Genomic DNA, 24944 nt, shown 5'->3' with positions numbered 1-24944 from the left:
GGCATGTTCCTCAGGATGTAGTAGTGGTGGTTGGTGGACCTTGGACCTGGGATGCCGACTAGATGGGACCAGTGGGCGGTTAAAAGGCAGCACACATAACTGTTAACAGTGGCTGCCCTAAACATCCAGGTCTATGGGGAAAGATTCTTTCCCTCCTCCAGGTTATTCACTTCCAGGACTACTTTCCAGAATATGGAATAAGTTGGACTAGGGTCTCAGAGAACAGGGCTGAAATCACCACCCATGAAACTCACTGTGAGACCTTGGGCCAAACATTGATTGGCCAGATAATGGAAGGTTGACAGAAAAGACTGCAGTAGTTCAAATGATAAACTTGGGAGTGTACAGGAAACAGTGTTTATTATTATTATTATTATTATTATTATTATTATTATTATTATTAGAAACTTTCGATTCCTTCCCCCTCCTCTTTAAACTCCATGTGATGGGGCAGTGCCCCGGTTGTCCTAAGTAACCAGCCTCCACTGGGGTACAGCAAATGTGAGTCACAACCACTTTTAATGCATGTTTGTCTTTAATAGAGGGTGGTTTTTTTCCTCCATTGAATTCCATTTAATAGCAAAGTCATTCTCTTAGTGGTTGCGTAAGATTGACACAGTGATATATTGCAAGCTGTGACTTAAAGGATGTGAGTTTAAGGGCACAAAACCTATTATTAGCATTATTTTTGCATGTTTTGTTTTCCATTCCAAAATGCCATTGTATTAAATAGGCAATTTAGGAATTTCTTGCCTTGATGGGGGTAGATAGGTTAATGGTTCTTTTCTCCTCACTTGAAAGCAGAAGGACATCATGATGGTTATTGACTTTCTCAAGGTGTACTAATGCCTGATGATGCAGCAGCTGCTGAGCTGGAGCTGCAATTGAATTTTAGATAACTCTGTATTGCTGTAGCTAAATTTCTAGGAGAAAAAAAGTACCAACTGCCTATATTAAGAATCTCAACCATTCCACTGTTAGAAATTAACATTTTGAACAGAACTGGAAAGTTCTTGTGATTCCCAAGAAAGAGAAAGAGACAGTTATGCAGAAATATGATATTATTATTTAGGTGATACAGCTTGCATGTCAGAGATTTTGTGTGAAAGTCTGGAGTTAGTTGGGAGGTGGATGGTGGCTAGCAGATTGAGATTGAATCCCAACAAGACAGAAGTACTGTTTCTGGGGGACAGGGGGCAGGCGGGGCGGGGGGCTCCCTGGTCCTGAACTGTGCCCCTGAAGGACTAGGTGCGCAGCCTGGGAGTCATTTTGGACTCACATCTGTCCATGGAGGCGCAGGTCACATCTGTGTCCAGGACAACTGTCTATCAGCTCCATTTGGTATGCCAGCTGACACCATACCTGCCAGCACACTGTCTCACCAGAGTGATACATGTGCTGGTTGTCTCCCACTTGAACTACAGCAATGCACTCTATATGGGGCTTCCTTGGAAGGTGACTCGGAAACTACAACTAATCCAGAACATTACTGCCAGACTAGTGACAGGGAGCAGCCACTGGAACCATATAACACTGCTTTCAAATGATCTACATTGGGTTCCAGTATGTTTCCGAGCACAATTCAAAGTGTTGGTGCTAACCTTTAAAGCCATAAAACGGCTTTGGCCCTGCATTCCTGAAGGAGCGTCTCCACCCCTATCAATTAGCCTGGAGATTTAGCTCCAAGGGCCTTCTGGCAGTTTGCTCACTGAGAGAAGTGAGGTTACAGGGAACCAGGCAGAGGGTCTTCCTGGTGGTGGCGCCCGCCCTGTGAAATGCCCTCCCATCATATGTCAAGAATGTAAACAACTATGTGACTTTTAGAAGACATCTGAAGGCAGCCCTGCATAGGGAAGTTTTAAATGTTTGATGTTTTATTGTTTTCGTTTGTTGGAAGCCACCCAGAGTGGCTAGGGGAACCCAGTCAGATGGGCAGCATATAAACAATAAATTACTACTACTACTACTACTACTACTACTACTACTACTACTACTATTATTCTGCTGTGGGTTCCATCAATCATTCTAACTGAAGGACTTGCCTCCACTGCCCAAGGCAATATGCTTCTGAATACCAGTTGCTGGAAACTGCAAGTGAGGAGAGCACTGTTGTCCTCAGGTCCTTCCTCCTGGCGTCCCACAGGCATATGTGAGAGCAGAAGATGGGACTAGATGGGCCTTTGGCCTGATCCATCTGGACTCTTCTCATGCCCTTAATATTTCCACAGTCCAATTCCCCCACCACAAGCCTGGATCCCTGCTTTGCCTGGGGAGGGACCCTTTGTGCCATACCAGAGTAAAAGGGAGGAAGGATGAAGGAAAAGGGAATGATGAGCACAACCGTAAACTGTGCCACAGAACACCAAATCTGTTTCACAAACATTGCTGCAGTGGCTTTTCTTTGCAAATCCTGTGTCTGCTTCCCATCTGTGGTGACCCTTCGGTTCCTATACTAACCTCATCCGCTTCCCTCTGCATCACGGCAAACGTGTCCTTGCTCTGTTTAAAATCCTGATTTGCTGCCCAGAGATTCAGAGCTATGGAAGGTCCCCTAAAACACAACTGCACATGATCTACATATATGGCTCTCGTAGTCCAGTCATCTATGTAGGTCACAAGCGGTTTGGGGGGGACCTACTACAAAAAAATCGTATTTTGTGAATAAATATGCTAAATACATTTTTTATGCAGCTTTAGAAAAAAGCAGAATGATGCAGAAGTGGGACAGGGAGGACTTTATGAATAAATGCATGCAAAACCTGACAGACAGGAAATCTCACTCTGCTGAATATGGTTTGTACCATGTTTGCCAACTATCTTGAGCAGCTTCAACTTAAGCATGTTCGCCATGTCCAGAATGCACAGGGAAAGAAATCTCATTGAACTCACATAGAAGCTCTCTGATACTTAAATGCTAACTTTGCTGTGTCTTTCACCTGTGATTCCCCCCCTATAATATAGTTTTCCTTATATGTTTGTCCAATTTGTAAATATTAAGAACAATGGAACGGCACAGTAAATATTTCAAGCAGTTATGACTTACTCCAAAAGGACCTTATTTTTTCAGGAGCTAGTTTATTATTGGATTAATTTCTCCCGTATTATAGCTTAACAGATGTGTAGATCTGCAACTTTTTATGCAACCTAATTCAAGTGAGCATATATAAATTTCACACAAGCTGGCTTCTCAGTGCTGGCCAAGATTTGTATAAACGAGCATTTAATCCTTATGAAGGCAACTTGCAGCTTATGGGAGGGTTAGAAAGAAGCCCCCAAAGTCTATCTTATGCTCAGCAAATAGCAAAATGTGTCTCTCTGTCTCCAGCATCCAGCTTCCTTCCAACTCAATCATTCACAACTCTGGCTGTTGTTCTCATATGTAGCACCCAGCTGAGGAGGGTGGAGGAAAAACTATCCATTAGCCTGGAGTGCACCATAATTTAGTTGTGACTCTTGTAACCTAGTTCATATTTTGGGGTGCTGATGAGGACACTTTAAGTAGCCAACCAAACCACTATCTGAACAAAGGAACTGGCTTGGCAGGTTCAGCAGCCTCTTCTACTAGACTCTATCTCTTACTAGGTACAGGACCAAAGGCCTGGAAGGGATCCACAGATACCATCAAGACTGAACCACCCCAACGCATAACAATACACATTCCCCCCCACACACACACACATTTTATGGTGTCTGCCTCACAATAAGCTATGGGAAACCTGTGTGCATGTAGCCATGAAGACGTAACAAAATAGTTCCTCATCCAAGTTTCTTGTTTGTGTCTAGCAATATGATCTACTCCTAGCAATGAGCTGCTATTGATAAAAATGTAGAGCATAGTTGAAGATACATTGTGAATTGTTGCACAGATATTTTAGTATTTTATTTAGTTGACATGTTGCACGTTAAATCTTCCTGTTGCTTGCTGTATATCATCTTTGCTGGGGTTTGCTTTAATCTCACCAGCCTACAAACTCAACAGCGGCCTCTTTTTTTCAACTGGCACTTGACCTTTGCTTAGTCCTCCATCACATAGTCTTCTCTCTCCCATCAACCTGTAACTTACCATGTTTATAAATCTATCCCATAAATCAGCAAGTGTATGCCAAGTCACCTTGCACATAGTAAACGAAAAGTGAAGCAGCCAAAAATAAATTCACCTGAGAAATAGCGTGCAAAGCTCTGGCTCAGCTGTCTTTCTGGCAGGCTGTAAAATCTAGGCTTTAAGAAGAACTGAGCAAAAGAACCAGAGAAGTGTCCCAAATAATAAATCTAGTATTGTACTCAGGTTGCTCCTTTTCTCCTTCCGAGTATCTGGATTTAAGATACTTACTGGGAGTTTGGTTGCAGTCCCGAGATTACTATAAATGAATAGTGAGGTCAGAGGCAATAATAACTGTTCTTAGCAGCTAAAAGTCTTCATCTGTTCATGTATGGGTGAGCTTGCAGCTAGATAAAAGGTGAAAAGCAGCATGGATCATGTTCTTGGAAAGTTTTGGGATTGAACCAGAATAATAAAGCCATTTTCTTTCTGTCGACTAAACATGCAGACAGGAATTCGGAACAGGAAAGGGCAAAGCATATAGAGGCAAGACACATACCCGTCTGTTGCCAGAATAGGAGCAATGCAAATGCAGCCTTGGTGCTGGAACAGAAGACTGACCTCGAAGGTGTGGGTCAGTACAATGCTACTTCGAACCTACATGAACAAACAACTAAGAAGGGACATGAATGGGTCAAATCTCTCTCTCTCTCTCTCTCTCTCTCTCTCTCTCTCTCACACACACACACACACACACACGTTATTTATTTATTTATTTATTTATTTATTAACTTACTACTTTGGTGTTCTCCTTCTTTGTTCAGAAATTTGCTTTTAATAACCATAACTGAATTGATATTTTCCTTCCCTGGCATCTCCCTGTGACATCATCACCAGCTGGCATTGTTTACTTCAACCAGATTCCTGCTGGACTTACTGAGGTGCAAAGCTTTTCAAACTGCGTGTTGTGACATTGTAGTGTGTCGGTTGCAGTGTGTCAGTGTGTCATGCGAACGCTCCTTGCACTCCTGCCAGGGGTGGAAAGGGGTTACTTTAAACTCCAGTTTGCTAGTAAAACTGAATTACCGTGTCGCAAAATGATGCATGTCTAAAAAGTGTGTCACCAACATGACAAGTTTGGAAAGCTCTGTCCTAAGATTTTGGTCTACTCTCACCTCAGACAAATTGTGTTTTTTTTTATAAGATTTTATTGGTTTTCCGTATAAACAAAAACACAAAAACAATACACAAATACAACGTACAACTTTTTCAAACAAACCTAAACATAAATACATCTATAACAAAACACCTACATCCCTTTACTTTTTACAGATAAAAGGAATTCTTGTTCCAAATCTTCTTAAAAAGACAAATTGAGACAGTTAGGATAGCAGTTCCCTAGCATTTGTGTGTGTGTTTTTAACTTAGATGCCACTTAATATAACAATTTTATAAAGTGGTGCCTCGCAAGACGAAATTAATTCGTTCTGCGAGTGCTGTCGTATAGCGAATTTTTCGTCTTGCGAAGCTCCAACGGGGGAATAGCAGTTTGAAAAAAAAAATGCGAATTTTTTTTGTCTTGCCCATAGGAAAATTCGTCTTGCGAGTCAGCCTTCCGCTAGCGAATGCCTTTCGTCTAGCGAGTTTTTCGTGTAGCGAGGCATTCGTCTAGCGAGGTACCACTGTACAAATTGCACTAATAAAATCACAAGCCAAAAAGTAAGTGCATACTAGCAAAATGCAATAAAAAACAAACAAACAATAAAATGTTAAACATTAAAAGCAGAAATACTGAGCAGTGTGCTCTGAAAATTAAGTCTGGAAAAGCCTAGAAGTTGGAGTTTCTTTTCTTAAGGTTGCCAGAGGTGCTGCCTCATCACAATAGATGTGATAAGGAAACAGGTTAGAACTTGCTTTTGCTGGAAAAGGTACTGGGGAATTATATATTTTTCATAGTTGCAGTTCAATCACCATTGTATCGCTTTATGTTGGAATGGCAGTGCCTTTGAATTCTTTGCTGAGTACCACAGTGCTGCATTGAAATTTCAATAAAAGGGTAATAGAAAAAGATTAATGTAAACTCAGAACATTTGAGTTGTAAAATCTTGTAGCTGCAACAAACCAAGTAGGTCATCAAATCTAACTCCTTGCTGTAAGGCAGGATATTGTACCCTTGAAGCATTCTTTAATAGGTGAGTCTCTACAAGTCCTCCAAGACTTCACAGTTTTTCTGGGCAGGACTAATCTTATGTGCAATTCCACACGCTGTTGTTTTTCTTGTCCCATTTAAGTTTTCTATTTGATAGGCAAAGCTTTTGAAAATCAAAAATTCCTGGGCATTTATGAATGATGCATATAGTTAGGGAGTTGTGCCCTGCTCCCCACTAGCAACAAGGTAAAAACTATATACCTATGCACATGTTACCCTTGGAACATAGTGGACTTTAAAAAACAAAAAGCAGGATAAACTGCATTATCATTCAGTCAGCCAAAGCCAGTCGTCATATACCCTTTACCCACCATAATGTTTAGTGTGCATCGTATGTGGTCAGAATATACCCACTGGCTCTTGCTGATTGGACCAAAGTAATTGAAAACCTGCTGAAACAGCTGCATATCTGATGGAATGCAAGAGCAGCAGTAGTTCTGAACCCAGAGGGAAAGTTTCCAAATAAGCATTTCTGTTCAGGCTCCATTTGTTTGGCTGGGGGGAAATTTCGTCTATATGACATTCTCTGGCAAACCTTCTAAAACATTCATAGAAGTGGATAGCGTATTAAGGTTGTCAGGATTAATTCTTGTTGTTTCCCTCGGAGCACCGTCAACAGAAAGAAAGAACCTTTGGGTACAGCCATCATATCAGTGCCTCCAATCTTCTGTAGATATAATGAGTTACAAGAGATTTTCCATGGGTAGAATTTGGGGCAGTAGATAGAAAGGCTTGTTGTTGTTGTTGTTGTTGTTGTTGTTGTTGTTGCTGCTGCTGCTGCTGCTGCTGTTGTTCTGTGGTCTACATAAGCATATTTCCTTAGAAACCTATTGAATGGAAATATTTAACATTCTGAGCTGTTCTAAAGCTGGATGGTATTACCTTTTCTTTTCATCATTTTATATGTTCAGGGTGAGGAAGAATAAATATGTGTCAGGCCTATTCATCAGTTCAGAATTAGTTCAGGTGTACTCGTGATATATATTTATGTAGGACTAGGATAAGGATTGTGGAATTCACAAGGGGCTGTGCGATTCAATAAGCTGATTTGTAAAAAGGCTTGATTTTCCAAGACAAGAAGCACTGAGTGAGTTGCTACAGTCTGCCACACACCTTCCCCCCCCCCCTTTGCACTCACTGTTGCTCTTTTCCATATAAGTAAGACCTAGGCTGGTATCCAGTTATGGCGTCCCTCTTTCACATTGGACTTCAGCTTGTGCCAATAGGACTTACCTTTTTTTTCTCCCACCCCCCCTGCACGCCTCCAAAATCAGTGCCAGAACATTGTGGCTGCAGCAGGGTTAGTTGTGGCAAGGACAAGGACTGCAGTGACGAGGGTCAGAGCTTGATAATACCAAGGTTGCAGGTTTGATCCCTATATGGGGAAGGTTGCTTTGGAAATTTTGTGACTGTGAGCACCTCTAAGATTTGCATGAGAGAAAGAATTCTGCCAAGCATGCCTTCTCCCATCACTACGGCAGCCCTGTGACCTGGCCATTCTAATGGAGAAGCAGAGACTGAAAAGTAGTGTTGAAGTCTGATTTCAACATATCTATTTAAGCTGAACATCCACTTCTTTGCCTGTAGGCTTCCAATTTCTGGTAATATGCTTCATCATCCTTCAGATAGTTGCTTGTGACTATAACAATGCCATAATGTCTGCAATTTTATTTTATTTTTTACATATTTGAAAGAACCCGTGTTCATATTTGAATGTGACATTTCAGCTGGATTTCCTCTAGCTTCCATCTGCTACAGGGCAAACAAGACCCTTGTGAGCTCTCAGAGTGCTACAGGGGACATTGTGTTAAATGTCTTGCTGTCTCCATTTAAAACAATGAAGCAGCACCTGAGGCTTGGAAGAAGCACATGGTTTCGGTTTGAGAATCTAAGGATTATCACCGAGTCTAAGCAACCCAGAGGCAATCCATCTAAAATGTCACATGTGAATAAAAGTGTTTGGTTTTGTAGAATAATCACTGGTGTCATTTTATTTTTCATTTCTTTGGTAGTTTTATAAATGTATTGGCCTGTAGAATTCAGTACCACACTGGGATATGTATCGAAAGGGAGAAATCCCAAGGCCTGCTAACTTTCTTTTCTTAAATGCATAATAAAGATGAGCTTGTAGACTTTGGGAGGAGGCTTTTTAAAATAACTTAATGACAGCAATGATAATGCTACGCCTAAAGAGGGTAGTGGGGAAGAAACTGGGAGAAGGTGGGTGGTTGGAAAAATAAGGAACTGTACTGTTTAGGATAACAAGAGGAAAACATGAATAAACTATGAAAAATGTTGTGAAAGGTGTTGGTGGTGGTTGCAGCAGAGCTGTGGTTATGACAGTCTGGATCAGGGACTTGGGGACTGCAAGGCCAGCCCTTTTCATGAGGTAGTGGTCAGGGATGATGGGAATTGTAGTCCAAAACATCTGGCGGGCCGAAGGTTGCCTATGCCTGCCCTATGCTATTTCTCACCACCAACACACTTAGGGAAATTTAAAAAATAAATAAATTTCCTTCCAGTAGCACCTTAGAGACCATGAAAGCTCATACCAATAACAAACTTAGTTGGTGTCTAAGGTGCTACTGGAATTAATTTTTTTATTTTTAATTTTGTTTCAACTATGGCAGACCAACACGGCTACCTACCTGTAACTAGAACACTTAGGGAAGGCAGTTGTCCAGCAACTGTTTAATCCTGATTGCCACATTGCTGTGGCTTCTTAATTTCAGTTGAGTCTCTATTGCCACAGCTGCCTCTGCTCACTGTTGACTGCTTGCAGCCAGGAGTGTGTTACCTCAATAAAGCCGTGCTCACGTGAGGAAAAGGAGCAGAGTTGGTTATGACTGTGCAAATTACCAAAGAGCAGTTGGCAGACCTGTGCACTCCACCACTTTCCCCCCACAAGGAGGATTAAATGCTGTGACATTATTTGAGGACATCCCAGGCTTCTTCTTTGTTCTGCTTTCTGGCGAGGATGTTGCTCCTATCTTTGAGGAGAGGCACTGTGGGAAGGGTTGAGAAAGCGGGTTCTCCTTCATGGAGAGCACGTGTTGCGGTGGGGGCCAGCAAGTCACCCCTCTGTTGCTGGGCGGAATTGTATAGATGGCCACTGCTGTGAATGGGCTCTGGTCGTCGTTGGGGAGATTTCTATGTTGAAGTTGTTGGTGGACAGCCCAGTGACTATATATTGCTTTACTCGCAGTGTGATATACCTCTCTTTGCTGCGTGCATCGGATCACCTGCCCCCCTCCCTATTATTAGGCCTCTGCATATGACCTTGCTATGCCTGTCATGGGGTTGTCTGTTTTGGGGGCAGGGGCCTGGTAGGAATTTTTCCATTTGGCTGATTGGCTGGTGCCATTTGGTTTTCGCCTACTGCGTAGCAATTAGTCACAACTTGTAAGGTTGGCGGTTAGGCATTGGTTATTAATTGGTTGGTGGAGGGGCAGGGTTGGCTGTGGCTGCCCCTTCAATGCTGCTGCTGCGTGGGGAATTCCGTTAAAGGAATCCAGGGGCTCGCCATGCTTGTCCGTATCCCCCAGTCGGGGGCCAGGGCCCACACAAGACCCCCTGGGAGCATTAGGGGAGAGGTGAGGGTCAGACCCCCAGCTCCCATTCTCTCCCCAAAGTGTTTTCCCTTTACTGACTTCCACAGGCAGGTGGATGTCAGTTCTGTCCCCAGTGGGACAGATAGTCTGAACCAATGCCTAAGCAACCACTCACATATTTTGTATTTTAGTAAAGTTGTGGCCAAAATTATGCCAAAAACCTTAAACTTAAATTTCTGTGTGAGGTATGTTTCATTTGAGGGGTGGTTTGGGGACCTCGACACGCAAGGTCCTCCTCTACCATTTACATTTGGCAAACTGATCTGATGTTGAGTATGCATATTACCACCAGAGTAGACTCTACTCTGCAACACACACTGTGAGGAACTGCCTTTGGAGAGGGTCCGGAAGCTTCCACTGGTGCAGAATACAGTACCTAGTTGCTTGCGGTGACCAAGCAACTGAAGTATATGACTTCAGTTCTGACGCAATGGTTTCCATTGCACTTCCAGACTCAGCTGAGAGTGCTGGTAAGCATACCTTTAAATCCCAGACCAGCTTGGAACTAGCTTGTTTAAAAACTCAGCTGCAGCTATTTGAACCTTCCCAACCTTTAAGATTGCCTATGGAAGCTCTACTTGCAGGCTGGTTGGCTGTTACAAGAAATGACTTTTCAGTGATGGCCCATCATTATCAAACTCCCTTCTGTGGATCTCCCCTGCAGATTGTTACTAAATGAACTGTGAAGACCTGGCTTTCTTTTTTACTTATTGAGACTGGTCCACTAAGCATACTTTAATCCCTATTGCTGTTTTAATTTTGCTTTTCTGTTTTTCTGTTGATGAAATAAACCGAATTGTCACTCTTATTGTAAAATGTGTATATTCTTGTTTTACTTTGTGTTATGATGTGAAATGCCATGAGAAAGCTGTATAGCCGTGAAAGGCAGTTTACATATAAACAAGTAAATATCTGGCTGGAGCAACTGTGCGTAAACAGCCAAAACTGACACAGAGTCACATATTCAAGTTTTTGAGATGTTTGGTTTTATTTAACAGCCTGGAATGCAATGAGAACAACTTGAATCACATCCTATTTATCAACATGAATGGCAGAAGAAAAGTGGTCTGTGATTTGGAATTCCCCTGTCTCATAATGATTAAAGAAGGATGGTATTCAGTGACATGAAGGGACAGTGACATTTTTATTATTATTTTTGCACTGGCGCAGGGACAAACAATGGAATGGTCTGCTGTCTGATGTTGCAGAGACCTCTCTAGGGTTGGATGGAAAGATTCAATCTATACTGTTAAAACACCTCTAGTTTTATTCTTACACAAGGCATCAACATTTTTGGAAAGCCTAATTGTTTGCAACTGAATGCAGTGGTTCATGGTGGTATGCAAACACATTTTCTCTAGTGCAAGCATCTGTCAAATCCTTCTGGTAAACTGGCTATTCTTATAGGTCTTATTGGAGATCTTGAGTCATTTTAGCCAATCACTGCTTATTTCGGATGCAATCTGCTAAGGAACAAATGGGAGCTGTGCAATAGCTCTGGTATGCTGTTGCAGAGTTTCTGTCCAAAATGAGATTGCATTTTCAGTGATACCTTAAATACATTCCTGAATGTAGGTTTTTGTCTGTCCTTGTTGTTGTTGTTCAGTCGTTCAGTCGTGTCCGACTCTTCGTGACCCCATGGACCAGAGCACGGCAGGCACGCCTATCCTTCACTACCTCTCGCAGTTTGGCCAAACTCATGTTAGTAGCTTCGAGAACACTTGTCTGTCCTTACACTCCCTTATATATTATGACCTCTTTTATGAAGAACAACTGGTTTTGCTTCTCTCAAAGTGGAATGGGCAGTCAATTCTGCATACAAATCATTTTGGGTTTTTCATACTATATCCTAGTACCTTCTTTCATCCAGTGAACAACCCATAACCTCACCTGCTTAAGAGTTTTCTACTCGTTCATGCTTCCCTTGTATTTAAATATCTTATTTTCAATTTCTTCATAGGCATCACACAGAACTTTTCAGTTTAGAACTGCAATCCTTTGTAACAATGGGCCTTACGTACATAGGATAGGGCTGTAAATCTGTGTTTTTTCTCCCTCTCTCTTCACACAAATTTTCTTCTGAAACTGAAGTTCATCCTTGTCCAATCCCACATTTGCTGGTGTAAATCTGTTAATTTAAATAAGTTGTGCACAACAGGAATGATGTGGGGTTTAGATTATTTGCTTTAGAACTTGCCTTTATCTTACCTCTTGTCCTTTTCCTATAAGGAAGCTATTTCCTTCACAATCTTTTGTTTCTTCCTTTATTGCTTTTGAGTATTTTATTTTTGTATCATTTGGGGTTTCTCTTTTCCGTATATCTCAGAGTTGTTGTTGTTTTTCTTTCTCAATCCCTTAAGAGCTGTGGTAGTACAGTGAGGAATCATTTGTACAGCCTGTCATCTCCAGACAGTATTTTAATTTTCTTTTGGCAATGAGACAGGGCGGGCAGCGTGCTGGGCTGGATATCAATGCAGTGTACCTCAGATACATTGAATGCATTCAACTTCACTCTGCACCATTTCTAGGATGTGTTTTCTCATGTGTAGCAAAGGGGCAGAAGAGCCACAGGGCTGGAGATGGCTATAATGAAGGAATGGCACATTTCGCAGTTCCGTGCTTTCTAACACACCTGAGCAGTATCAATATCTGGCACATAATATGAAGCTCAGAATGAGGTATTGCTTCGTGTAGCGTGTTCAGAGCTCAAAGTAGGAAAACGTTTTAACATCTGAATGGGCTAGTTGCTTGTTGAATTCCTGCCTCACCTCTTCACACAGATTTGGTAATATGAATGCATTCCAGCTCATTTTGGACGAATGTCTTAGTGGCTTCTGCACAAGCTCAGACCTTGAGTGCAAATGGAGGATTTGCCCCTAAAGATATACTACGGATTTTCCTCAGGCCTGTAACAGGGGCATAAAAGGTTAAACTGTTCCTCCATGCCTGCTCTGATCTCATTAATTATAACCCACCCATCCCCAGATGATGCAATCTTCATTTTAAAAACATGTGCCTTAAATACAAATATGTATTTAACATGCTGTTTGGAATTAAACGTAGCTTACTACTTAACTATTCAGGTGATCCTAGTACATTGTTCATGGACAGGCTCTGTCATCTGAGTGGCTGTTTGGTATTTGGGACTCCCTGTAAGTTAGTATATTGTCGCTGCCTCAAGTTGTTGGACCTTAAAGTTCTAGAAGGAAAGAAAATATAAAGTCAATCATACAAACATCAAGTCTTTCAGTGTCTACATCTTAGAACTCCTCATGTTTATTTTGGATTATAGAGACAGTAGCTAATTGGAAGTGCAATGTGGTATTTGTAAAGGTGTTTGACTGGGTGGTGTTCTCAGACTTTTGCATATGGAGAGGTAGTGTCCATTGCCAGTGCTAATTTCATAACAATCTAAGCTGCAGTAATTTTATTTCTACCCCACTGTCCCTCCTAGGAGCTCCAAATGGCATAGATCATGGGTAGGCAAACTAAGGGCCAGGGGCCAGATCCAGCCCAATCGCCTTCTAAATCTTCCCTGCGGATGGTCCGAGAATCAGCGTGTTTTTACATGAGTTGAATGTGTGCTTTTATTTAAAATGCATCTCTGGATTATTTGCGGGGCATAGGAATTCGTTCTCCCCCCCCCAAAAAAAAATTATAGTCCAGCCCCCCACAAGGTCTGAGGGACAGTGGGCCAGCCCCCTGCTGAAAAGGTTTGCTGACCCCTGGCATAGATCCTCACAACAACCCTTATTTTGTGATCCTCACCCCCCCCAACATTGTATATTTTTAAAATCTGAATACCTTACTATGGGGGGAAGCATCACCTGGCTAAAAAACTGATTTCATTAATGTGAACTGGTTTGAGAACTAGTATAGTTGAAAAGTAGCATAGAAATACTGAAAAATACATTTTTAAAAAAAAATTAGAGAACCAACACTAGGGTCTGGATGTGAGTGAAAGTACTAAAACCCCTTTACAAGCTGAAGCTTATAAAACAGCATTGTGTAACCTGGGTATTTTGGTGTCATGGCATCAAAGACCGTGTGCTGTCACAACAGTTTTTTCTGTGGAAAGTGCTTTGGGGAGAATTCTGCTCAGATGTAGAATTCTCATCGGCTGTACTAAGCTGAATTTGGGGAAGTTACATTAGGATGGGTCTTTTTTATGAGACATTCCCTAGGAAACTGATTTAGCTTAATGACAGAGCGTGGTAATTATTTGCTGCTTAATTGCGACAATTATTAACATACATTCCATGCACTTGGATGAATTTGGTTCGAAGAATTAAGCAAGTGGTATTTAACCAGTTAAGTGTGTGGTATCATGTCCTTCACTATTTAATTGCATGCAAGTTGCAAAAGAATATGACTAGGAGGTGGAGCAGAGGGGCGTCAATGCAAAACGAGGAGAACAAAGTACAGGCAGTAATTCTTGTGCAGTCCATTAATCAGGTTCTTACAATTCATCCTTGGATTCCATTTATGCCTCCTGCCACAACAGCAGCTTTCCTGTGAATCTGTCATTTATGAGCACAGGCTCAGTGAGAAACGTGTCCTTGTAAAATAATAATGGTTTAATGCTATGAGCTAGAGAGCAGTGCCCTGAAAGATGGACACCTATTAGTTAACAGTTCTTCCCTTCCTCTCAAAATTATAACATTGGCATATATTCAGAGACCCTGCCCAGGCTGCTGCTTGGGCTTCAGTGGCCTGGCTGATGTCCCAGGTAGCTTGAAACCACTGCTCTGATTTCCATCTTACAATGCCATTCCAGGACATGGTGAGCAGAAAAGCAAAATGGTGGCTCCAAGCCAACTGGTATGTCGATAGCAGCACTGCTGCTACTGCTACTGCCACTGCATTGCAACCCGCTAAACCCACTGGGACCCATCAGAATAAAGAGTGGGGAGAGAGGTGCCACCAGAGGGCACTTTGCCGCTACACCTGTCCAAACTGATCCTGATCCTGACTGAATTTCATTATGTATGTTATGTTATGTTATGTATGTATGTTATTACATAGCTGTCAACCTGGGAAACAGCAGGGAGGGTTGACAGCTATGTATATAGCAGTGGGGGACAGTAGGGAGGGTTGACAGCTATGGTTACATGTTTGGACATGGTCTCAGAAAGAGCCTTACCTTAATATAAGCAAGTTTCTGCAAAATATTTTCCATACCTTGATGCCCACAAAGGAAAACCCATGATTGATTGATTGATTGATTTGGACCATTTTTTCCCAGCGCTTCAATCAGAAAGGCTCCCGGAAGCATGAAAGTCCCTGCCCTCAGGTTTACAACCCAAAATACACAACACAAAAGAGGAAGAAAAAGAACGGGAAAAGGGGAATTGGAAAGGGGCAGCAATTCTCAAAAGTTCTTAGCTTGACTATGTTGGGCTCGAGCCAAATAGAGACGGTCTCTCCACACAACTGATGGATTGGCTCAGCTTCCTATCTCTCCCATTTGAGGAATGACTCCTTTTAACAACTGGCAGCTGGAGGGTTTCATTGTCGCCATCCCAGGTTCTAGTATGTGTAATGACATAATCAAGCAAGACTGCAATCTAGATCTTGTGCCTTCATTCAGTATTAAACATAATAACAGCTTAACTGGGAGGTGGGAGATGTTCCCTAGCCCTGTTCTGTAAATGTCTGGGGTCTCAAGTCAAATGCTTGGTGATTTTTCTGCCCCTAGATTAGGCCTCTGGTGGGAACACTTGGCTCCCTCTCTATAGCTCTGCTGAAGGTCGTTAGTTCTCAAGGACAGAATTCCTGACAACTAGAGGTGTTTGGAAAGATGCTGCCAAGTTAATGAATGTATAAAAGAAGATTTATTTGGTTTAATAGACCTTTCAGTTGTGTTTCTTTTCTTGATGCTCTTTCTTCCCTAGAGTTAAATAACTACCTATGTAAATGTTGCAATGCTGCCTGAGAAAATGAGATTAACTCCAAGGTTTTAGTTTGGCCACAGCTATTCAGAATAAAATGATTTTGTGTTCTGTATAAAAATGGAAAATCATAGCTATCATTAATACTTTCTTAATATTCCAAAATACCTTCCATGTTTAATATGGATTTTTTAAAATTTACATGTAAGTGATAATTATGCTTATTGAACTCCAGTTTTTGAGTGACATATCACAAAGATACTCCAAACGTTGTATTATAAAGATGAATACCTTGCTTCCTAAAACACCTTGTCTGTTTTAATGTTCTTTTATTTCTAATTTTAATGAGCATTTAAAGTTAACGACCTAAGTTACTTGGGCTTCCCTCACTGTTTCAAGCATAAAAAATCATTTTTATGAAGAATTCTATTCAACTGAAAATTCACCTGTCAAATATTATCTGTTAACAGGTTTTATCTGATTAGTGGAGGAGTTCCTTTTATTATATGTGGAATTACAGCGGCAATCAACATAAATAATTACGGGATAAAAAACTACGCAGAAGCGCAATTGTAAGTATATCAGTATGCTTTCAGGCTGTCATATCCCATCATCATTCCTGCTAATAGAGAACTTAGATGGTTGAGTGGTTATACGTTTGAAATGAAATGGGGCCACCCAAAAATATACTTAGGGGATTGCCTAGATATGCAGAAGTATATTTGATTGTGATGTAAAAGAAAAATCTGGGGTGGCTGGCTGAGGGGAAACAGCCTGACAAGTACATGTGGAGTCCCAGAATACTGATTGCTGTTGGGCCTCTATACATGGGGTGGGGGGTGGGGACTTCTCAAGGAACGATAGAGAGAACATCTGAGCCACTAGATCTTTAGGAGTCAGGCCCTAACTACACATTCCCAAGTGACATTCCTGAGGTAAATTGCCACCTCTCACACTGCCCTTGGCAGTAAGAGAAATGCACTCATTGGCATCTACAAGTAAACATCTTCAGCTCCCTGATGCGGCTGCAAGGCCTGCAGTTAATGTATTGTGTAGTTAGACCAGGCATAGGCAAACTCGGCCCTCCAGATGTTTTGGGACTACAATTCCCATCATCCCTGACCACTGGTCCTGTTAGCTAGGGATGATGGGAGTTGTAGTCCCAAAACATCTGGAGGGCCAGGTTTGCCTATGCCTGCGTTAGACCTTCACCTGAGGGGGAAACAAAGACAATGTTGGGGTAGGGGTGGGGAGGGAGAGAAAGACAATGGAGTGGGTGGAAGTGGCCTGCTCCAGCCCTGTACAGTTTATAGAGAATATTCTGGAGGAGAAGGTTAAGGTTAGAGGGGGGAGGGCTTGTGATATAAGGTTAAAACAAACACACACACAAACGTGCATGTGCGCACACATGTCACTGTTGTACAAGGATGTTTCAGGAGGAAGGGAAGGGAAGAGAGCAAGTGTAGTGGATTAGAAGTCAGCCTACAGCTTGGAAGAGCCACGTTCAAATCCTTATCAGCCACAAAGCTCCCCTTGGGTCATCTCTCTGTCACAGCTTAGCCTAACCTCCCATGTTTGCCACCTTGCGCTCCTTGGAGATATATGTAATAGAACATAAATGAACATTTTACATTGTCCAGAACAGTCTCCTACTAGTATAGCTATGGGCCTGAAACTGCCCTCTTTCCCCATGGTGTCTGAACAGCATTGTAAGGTTCCTGCTCCAAGCTGGCTGGAGCACTGAGCAGAATCCTTTTTAGAGGAGTCCCTGCTTATACACAATATATTTGTATTTCTAATGAACTGTGATAGGTAGCTTAATATTAATTAAGCGCCGCCTGAGCTGACTGGATTAAAGGCTGGTTTGCCACCTCCTTTGATTGAGTTTATTCTTTAAAAGAGCGGGGATATATTGACATGTTACTTTTGTCTGCTGCTCTTCAAGTAGCTGAGAGGAGCCTTGTAGCTTTACCAAGGGAGGCTGAGAGGGCCACCCTGCGAGATTCACAGCCAAGGAATGATATGAAACTGGATTTCCTTCAGCTCAGCTCAGCACTCAGACAGTGCATTACACTGGCGCTTTTCTGAATCTGGAAACCGCATACAAAGAGCAGAAGCTCCAGGCTGTGTGGCCTGATGTATGCTAAATTACTTTTTAAACTTTATACCCCTCGTTGTTTTCTTAGCCCCCAAGTATCAATTTTCTTCTTTTATAGAATTGTTTGCACACTGGCTCAACGACCCTTCAAACAGCAGATGGCTTCTCCCGGGCTTCTTGAGAGAAGGAGAATAAGGAGGATGCCAATTAAAAGTTCATTTGCTAAAAATATACGTGATTCAGAGCTCCAAACATGTACAAGGCTCAGTTTCATCAGGGTGCAGGTCCCCAATCAGTGGACCACTGGCTTCTCATCAGCATTTTGTTCAGTGCTAACGATGCTGTGAAGGTCATGTATTTCAGTTCATGCTCAAGCAGCCTTCACCAACCTGGTGCCCTCCAGATGTTTTTGTACAAAACAGCTGGAGGGCACAAGCTTGGCCAAGGCTGTGCTAAAGCATCGGTGTAGAGTGCTCTTGTAACACCCTGGCATATAATCATTATACACATTTTTAACATGTAAGGAAATGAAAGCAAACCCCACTCTGACTTTATGAAAATGCTTTTAGTAAATTCCCTTTTTTTAGAAACAAGACATTAGATGAGTGAAGAGCTCCGGCAGACTCCTCTAACCAGGGCGTTGGGGAGGGCTGCTACTCTGCGAATTCTATCATATTAAAACTTATTTATTTCAGCACGTGTGATTAGACAATCACTTATAATCAACAGGGTATTAAAAGATCTCATTATTTATGTTCATAAATTTGCGAGAGACTTTCCCTTTGGCACCGTTGCAGAGGCTGTACTACTTTAGTTTAATCACTTTAATCACAGGCAATCAATACCAGATATCACAATGTGAGCAGAAAACCATGAAGCAGGTGGGGTGATAAAATTGCTTAGGAGAGAGAGTGTGTGTGCGCACTACAGATTAAGCAACAGCACAGTGGGTTGCGTGCCTTATTCATTTTTAATAACGTTACTACAGAAAACGTAGATGCCCTGACATTAGCGTGCTCTTTATGGAACTGATTTTTGAAGTGTCTCCTCTTGAAAATAGCAGCATCCTAAGAGAGACTTTGCCACTGGGGATTGCTCCAATATTCCTTGGCATAAATTGCATAGATCTTGATTTCTTTCTTTTCTTTTTTTAAGGGATGCACACATGGATTCCCGTGTTGTTTTTATTGGATGAAACTGTTGATAAGCATTTGAAAATACTTGGATAGTTTTGTGTGCCTAAGAGCATAGCATAGATTCAAAGGGGCGTTCTTTCCAGGTCCAGCCAAATATATTTGGTCAGCCCAACTAGCTGTGCTGCATGATCAAAGAGGGTTACACCAGCATCCTCGGTAACGCTAGAGGAGAGGCCTTGTATACATGAAGGAGCGTCTCCACCCTCGTCGTTCAGCACGGACACTGAGGTCCAGCTCCGAGGGCCTTCTGGCGATTCCCTCACTGCCAGGGTTCAAATCCCCCACTCAGCCATGAACATCATGGCAAATCACTGCTTCTCAGCCTAACCTACCTCACAGGGTTGTTGTGGGGATTGAATGAGGAAGGGGGAAACCATGTACACTGCCTTGGTCTCCTTGGAGAAAAAGGTGGGCTGTTAAGGCAATCAATAGAGATGCAATACAATAATACATTCCATCCATTCTAAGGCTATCGTATTATTTTCATGTTGCAGAAAATAAAACCTGGATTCAACTAACCTTGTGTACCAGTGCAGGCATGTCCAATAGGTAGATCGTGATCGACCGGTAGATCACTGGCCGTCTGCAGTAGATCACTGGTAGATCATTGGCTCCCCCCAAAGAAGCTGAACAACTGTGAACTGTGGCTCCCCTAAAAAAAAGCTTGACATTTTACCTCCTCCCTGAAACTTTGACCTGAACCCCCCCCCAAAAAATGGGCCTTCCTAAAAAAAGCTCCACAATATTGACCTTTGACCTGAACCCCCCCCCAAAATGGGCCTTCCTCCTTGCTAAAAAAAAAAACTCAACAACTTTGACCTGAACCCCCCAAAAGGGGGTATATCACTGCCAGTTTTTAACTCTGTGAGTAGATCGCAGTCTCTTGGGAGTTGGCCACCACTGTACTAGTGATAGCCAGCGCAAGGGCTCCTGCTGGCTCAATAGAGCTTCCCCCACCCACCCAATCTGCTTTGTTAGGGGGCCGGTCAGGAGAACCCCCAGAACAGATTTGGGGGAGGGAATCAAGCATAAATGCTTGCACTAATGGAACAATCAGAAGAACGCGTTCAATACTACTAATGTGTTCAAAACAACTAATTTGATTTCTTTTTGTTTAAATCTATTCTTTCCCCTCACCCCCCCCCCCTTTGCAGTTGTTGGATGGCATGGGAGCCAAGTCTCGGCGCATTTTATGGACCAGTTGCCTTCATTGTCCTGGTGACTTGCGTTTACTTCCTCTGCACGTACGTGCAACTGAGGCGTCACCCGGAGCGCAAATACGAGTTGAAAGAAAGGACGGAAGATCAGCAGAGGCTGGCAAGTCCCGAGGTTGGCCATAGCCACATCACCGATTCTGGATCTGTCTCCCAGGCGACATGCTCAATGATGTCTTCTTCCTTGTTGGAAAATGAGCACTCATTTAAGGCTCAGCTCCGAGCTGCAGCTTTCACTTTGTTCCTGTTTACCGCCACTTGGACCTTTGGTGCACTCGCAGTTTCCCAAGGACATTTCTTGGATATGATATTCAGCTGCCTCTATGGAGCATTTTGCGTTACCTTGGGGCTCTTCATCCTTATCCATCACTGTGCAAAGAGAGATGATGTCTGGCATTGCTGGTGGTCCTGTTGCCCATCTCGGAGAAACACATATTCAGTGCAAGTTAATGTCCGGCCAAAGGTTAACGTCAACGGGGAAAGCCAGGTCCACGTCCCGTGTCTCCAAGAATCGCCTTGCCCTGCTAAATCTGCCGTTTTTAATCACCCAGCTGCTAGCCACTGCAAACTTACAAATCTACAAGCTGTTCAAAACCACGTCAACTGCCTTTCACCCGTCACGCCATGCTGTGCGAAAATGCACTGTGATCAGCTGCTGGAAGACGATGCTCACATTCACGTACACAGCGAGGGAACTTTCCGGCCCAACATGCACATCCACAGATGCTTGAAAAGCAGAACTAAGCCACGCTACTTCAGCCGGCATCGGTCTGCGGGGGAAAGAGAGTACGCTTACCACATTCCTTCCAGCATCGACGGCAGCATCCACAGCTCACACACAGACAGTCCGCACAGTGCACATGACGGCCAGACGGGCCACAGGCGGGCATGTTGTGCGAAAAGCGACCCATATCCCACCATCAGTCAGCCGGAAAGCAGCGATGCAAGTACTGTGATCTACAGTTGCGCTACAGTGCCAGAGAGCGAGACAGCGCACCATGCAGCTCATTTTGAGATGCACCCGCGGACCCAGTCTTTACCATTTAGTACAACCAGCCACAATGGGATTCTAAAGGGGAACCTGCACGAAGCCATGATCTACAGTTCAGACAGTACAGGAAATATCAAAACGGGGCCCTGGAAGAATGAAACTACTGTGTAGTTGGGCAACCCAGTTCTTCTCCTTTTGCAGCTCAGACCATCTTAGGCTGCAATCCTATACACACCTGGGAAATGAGCGCCATTGGACTCAATGAGGCTCACTTCTGAGTAGAAATGCATAGGATTGCACCGTTAACCTTTGTTTTCCTTCTAACCTGAGTAAGATTCTACATGTTTGCGTAGCGCATCAGTCAATTGTACAGGTTTCTCAACCTATTGTTTTCTTAATAAGAAGAGGCTTTTAAAAAGTAGCAGTGGTTTTGAAATTATTTTTTAAAGAATTATGGGAAATGGTTGTGGGGGCTGGGGGTGTTGGGAAATAAACCTAGGGAGTAGAATACAAGGCAATATCCTTTGTTACCATTCGCAGTAAATGTTTTCCTTTCCTTTTATTTTATTATATATTTCTAACTATTCTGCATTAGCATCAGCCACTTTGAAATGCATATCAGCATCACAGCCTTTCCTTCGTCATTCTTATGGGGGGGGGTGATTTTGGAAGTTACAATAGTGAAAGAGGAGGAGGAATTTCTAACCAGGTTTAACACAGCTCTTTAGATCTATGAAGACCACCTGTAGCATACGGCCTGTAAAATCATGTAGTGTACAGTCGCTGTTACGTCTCTCTTCTGCTGGAGAGAAATACTAGGTAACGTCCCTTTTTGACATCTATGGTGCTGTGTTGGTTGTTACTTCTTTTTGTCCCTTTTTCTGCATGACACACAGGTCAGGATAATTTGCTGTTTTCTAGTGTTAACGTGTGAAATGCAGGGGCAGGGGAACCAAAAACCTTATTGTAAAAGGCCGTGGCTATTCATGTAGGTATTACTCTAGAGCATTTTGAATCTATGAAAAAAAAGGGAGGTGAGAGAAACCCACCACTGCACTAGTTTTAAGTGGCACAATCCTTTGTATAAGGTTATATGATAGCTTTGATAAGGGTCCACTCTAATGTCTCTACAGAGCATGCACTATTCATTGTATGTGGCACTGTGCAGTGTAATAGCAGCTGTCTCCATGAGTTTCACTTCTTTGTAATTATGCCTTCTGGAACCAACCTGCAAGCTGTTCTACAATTGTCTTTTTTATAAACAGCACCACCAAGTACAGTTTATCATTAACTCTTTGAGGACTACAGTCATGCACTTAATGAATTACTTAGGGCACCATCCAGCCCAAGTTCAGCATTTTGGAGGACCATTGCTTTTAATGGAAAAGGGGAAAACACTCAATGTGCTTATTAAATCTTCCCCACTGAAATCAATGGGACATCAAAGTACTAAGCTTTTACTGGATCCTTCCCTTCATCTGATTTGGAGCTGTGTTCAAGGAAAGACTTGTACATGCAATACTAATAACAATGTAGTCCAGACTACTCAAATAAAGGGGAATCTATCAATTTTTAAGGCTGCAATTCTTTTCTTTCTTTCTTTCTTTCTTTCTTTCTTTCTTTCTTTCTTTCTTTCTTTCCCTTTTCAAAAGCCCCTTTCTAGGGAGTCAGCAACACTGAATGCAGTGGGCCTTACTTCCAAGTAAGCGTGCATAGGATTGCACTATAAAGAAATATAATTTTAAAGATATTTATTTATCAATTCCACATTTTGAGTCAAATCCTTCCCTTCCCATGCCCTTCCGTCCTCTGGCAAATCAAATTCAGTATTTTCTGTATACTTCCATGCAAATTTGACCTTCAGTTGCATGACTTTTCACTGAGCTATTCTGCTCAGCTGCAGGACATTTTAGGGTCAGTAGCATTCTCTATTCAGGAAGCTTTAGGCAAAGGATTGGTTTTTTTAAAACAAAATCAAAATCAAAATAGATATCCATGAACATCTGGACACAAGGCTCCAACAGACAACAAAAAATAGAATTATAATTACCCAGTTTTTTTATTTAAAAAATCAAAAACTTTCAATAGAGTCTGGTTATAAATTGGTGACCTAAAGTGAATGGCACTATACAGCCACAGAGGGCAGGGCAGAAGGAGTCTTTAGCAAAAGAGAGAGAGAGAGAGAGCGCATCATATTTCCACAATTAAAAAACAAATGCAACAAGCACAATGTCATATGGCCGCCAAGAAAAAAATTTATAGACATATCACACACGTTCCAAGTATCCATTACATTAATTTAGGTAGTTCCCTGGGGATGTGCATTATTTTGTCAAGATCTTTGCAAAGTTCAACTCATGTGTTCTTATCAGCATGTTATGAATCCCTCCCATTTATGATATGTAAAAATATATTTCCTTACAGTGTACATAACAGATGATTATTATAATTGTTGGAATGTTATATAAAAATGTGTGTCAAGATGAATGTGTTCTGCAGTGTTTGCAGGTGGGAATTAGTACTCAAAGGGTTAATGCTCAGTATCTGAGTGCAAGGAATTTCCTTTTTTTCCTTTCTGTATTTTTATAAAGTTAAAATATATATTGTAAATTACAGCAGATAATGTATCCATTGTGTGTGTGTTGTTGTTGTTGTTGTCATTGTTGTTGCTGCTGTTGTGTGTATCTTTCGAAGGTGAACAAAGCAGAATGCACTAGGTGGGTGTTGAGTTTTGAACAGTATTCAGCCTTTTTATGATTGCTTCTTTTAGATGATGCAAAAAGGAAAAAAAATACCCTGAGCTTTATAATGTATATGCTGTATATGCTTGAATTGTCTCAAATCTAAAATACAGTATTTTGCAATGTGTGCATAATATAATTTCTTTTTCATCATTTCCTTTTTCCATGTATATGTTACTATCATCCCACAACATCAGTGCAACTATATAAACCTAGATATTATATTAAATGCCACATCTCTGTATCTCAGTGATATTTATAATACTCTGTAATAGCTAAGTCATAGAAGGTCTCTAGAATTATGCAAAATAGTCCACACACACACACACACACACACTGAGGTCCAGGTGAAATAGTCACGTTTCAGGAACAAAATCATTGAGGTTCTCCAGCTTGTGTTTCTATTGCCAGTGTTGTTCTGTCCAACAAAAAGAGAAACTACATAATTTTAAATGGGTGCTGCTTTCCACAGACGATCTTCTGTTACAGACCTCTCCTGAATATTAACATTCAGTATTGATACAACTTCCATATTGTGTCTGAATATAAAGTTAGGAAATATTTCTGGGCTAATTTGGAAACCATGTTATGCAATAATCTGTTTGCATTATTTTTTTTAAAGAAAATATACAATATAATTGCAGAGTAGGAGAACATGATATTAAATAAATTAAAAAATGTTTTGTAACATCAGATGTGACCCACATTCATTTTTGCGCTTTTGACTCTCTCCTTTTTTAATACATACAAATATTTATATAAAAATATTTGTTTTTTCTGCTTATAAGCATAGTTTATGTGTTTCGTATGTTCCCTTGCCAGCTCCTGGAATCAGACACATTGTCTCAGTCATCTTCCTTAGCTGAATGAGGAAACACATATCTAACCCAATGCAGAATATGGGGTGGCACACCATAACCTGTTTAAACAAAACTGGAATCCCACTGAGCACCA

At 41.9% G+C, this 24944-nt stretch overlaps 1 protein-coding gene across 6 annotated transcripts in view; it reads left to right on the top strand.

Moving 5' to 3' along the window:
* Positions 1–24126, top strand: part of ADGRA1 (adhesion G protein-coupled receptor A1) — a 314608-nt gene extending 290482 nt beyond the window's left edge. For all 6 annotated transcript variants that reach the window (XM_033149325.1, XM_033149326.1, XM_033149327.1 and 3 more), the window contains 2 exons: positions 16221–16322; positions 20199–24126. In XM_033149325.1, the coding sequence (XP_033005216.1) occupies positions 16221–16322; positions 20199–21420 (1324 nt within the window). In that variant the 3' untranslated portion in view covers positions 21421–24126. The remainder of the gene's footprint in view (positions 1–16220; positions 16323–20198) is intronic.
* The last annotated feature ends 818 nt before the right edge of the window (positions 24127–24944 follow it).

Source organism: Lacerta agilis, chromosome 5, assembly GCF_009819535.1.
Source record: "Lacerta agilis isolate rLacAgi1 chromosome 5, rLacAgi1.pri, whole genome shotgun sequence".
Lineage (NCBI taxonomy): Eukaryota > Metazoa > Chordata > Lepidosauria > Squamata > Lacertidae > Lacerta > Lacerta agilis.
This window is presented reverse-complemented; position numbering and strand designations above follow the sequence as displayed.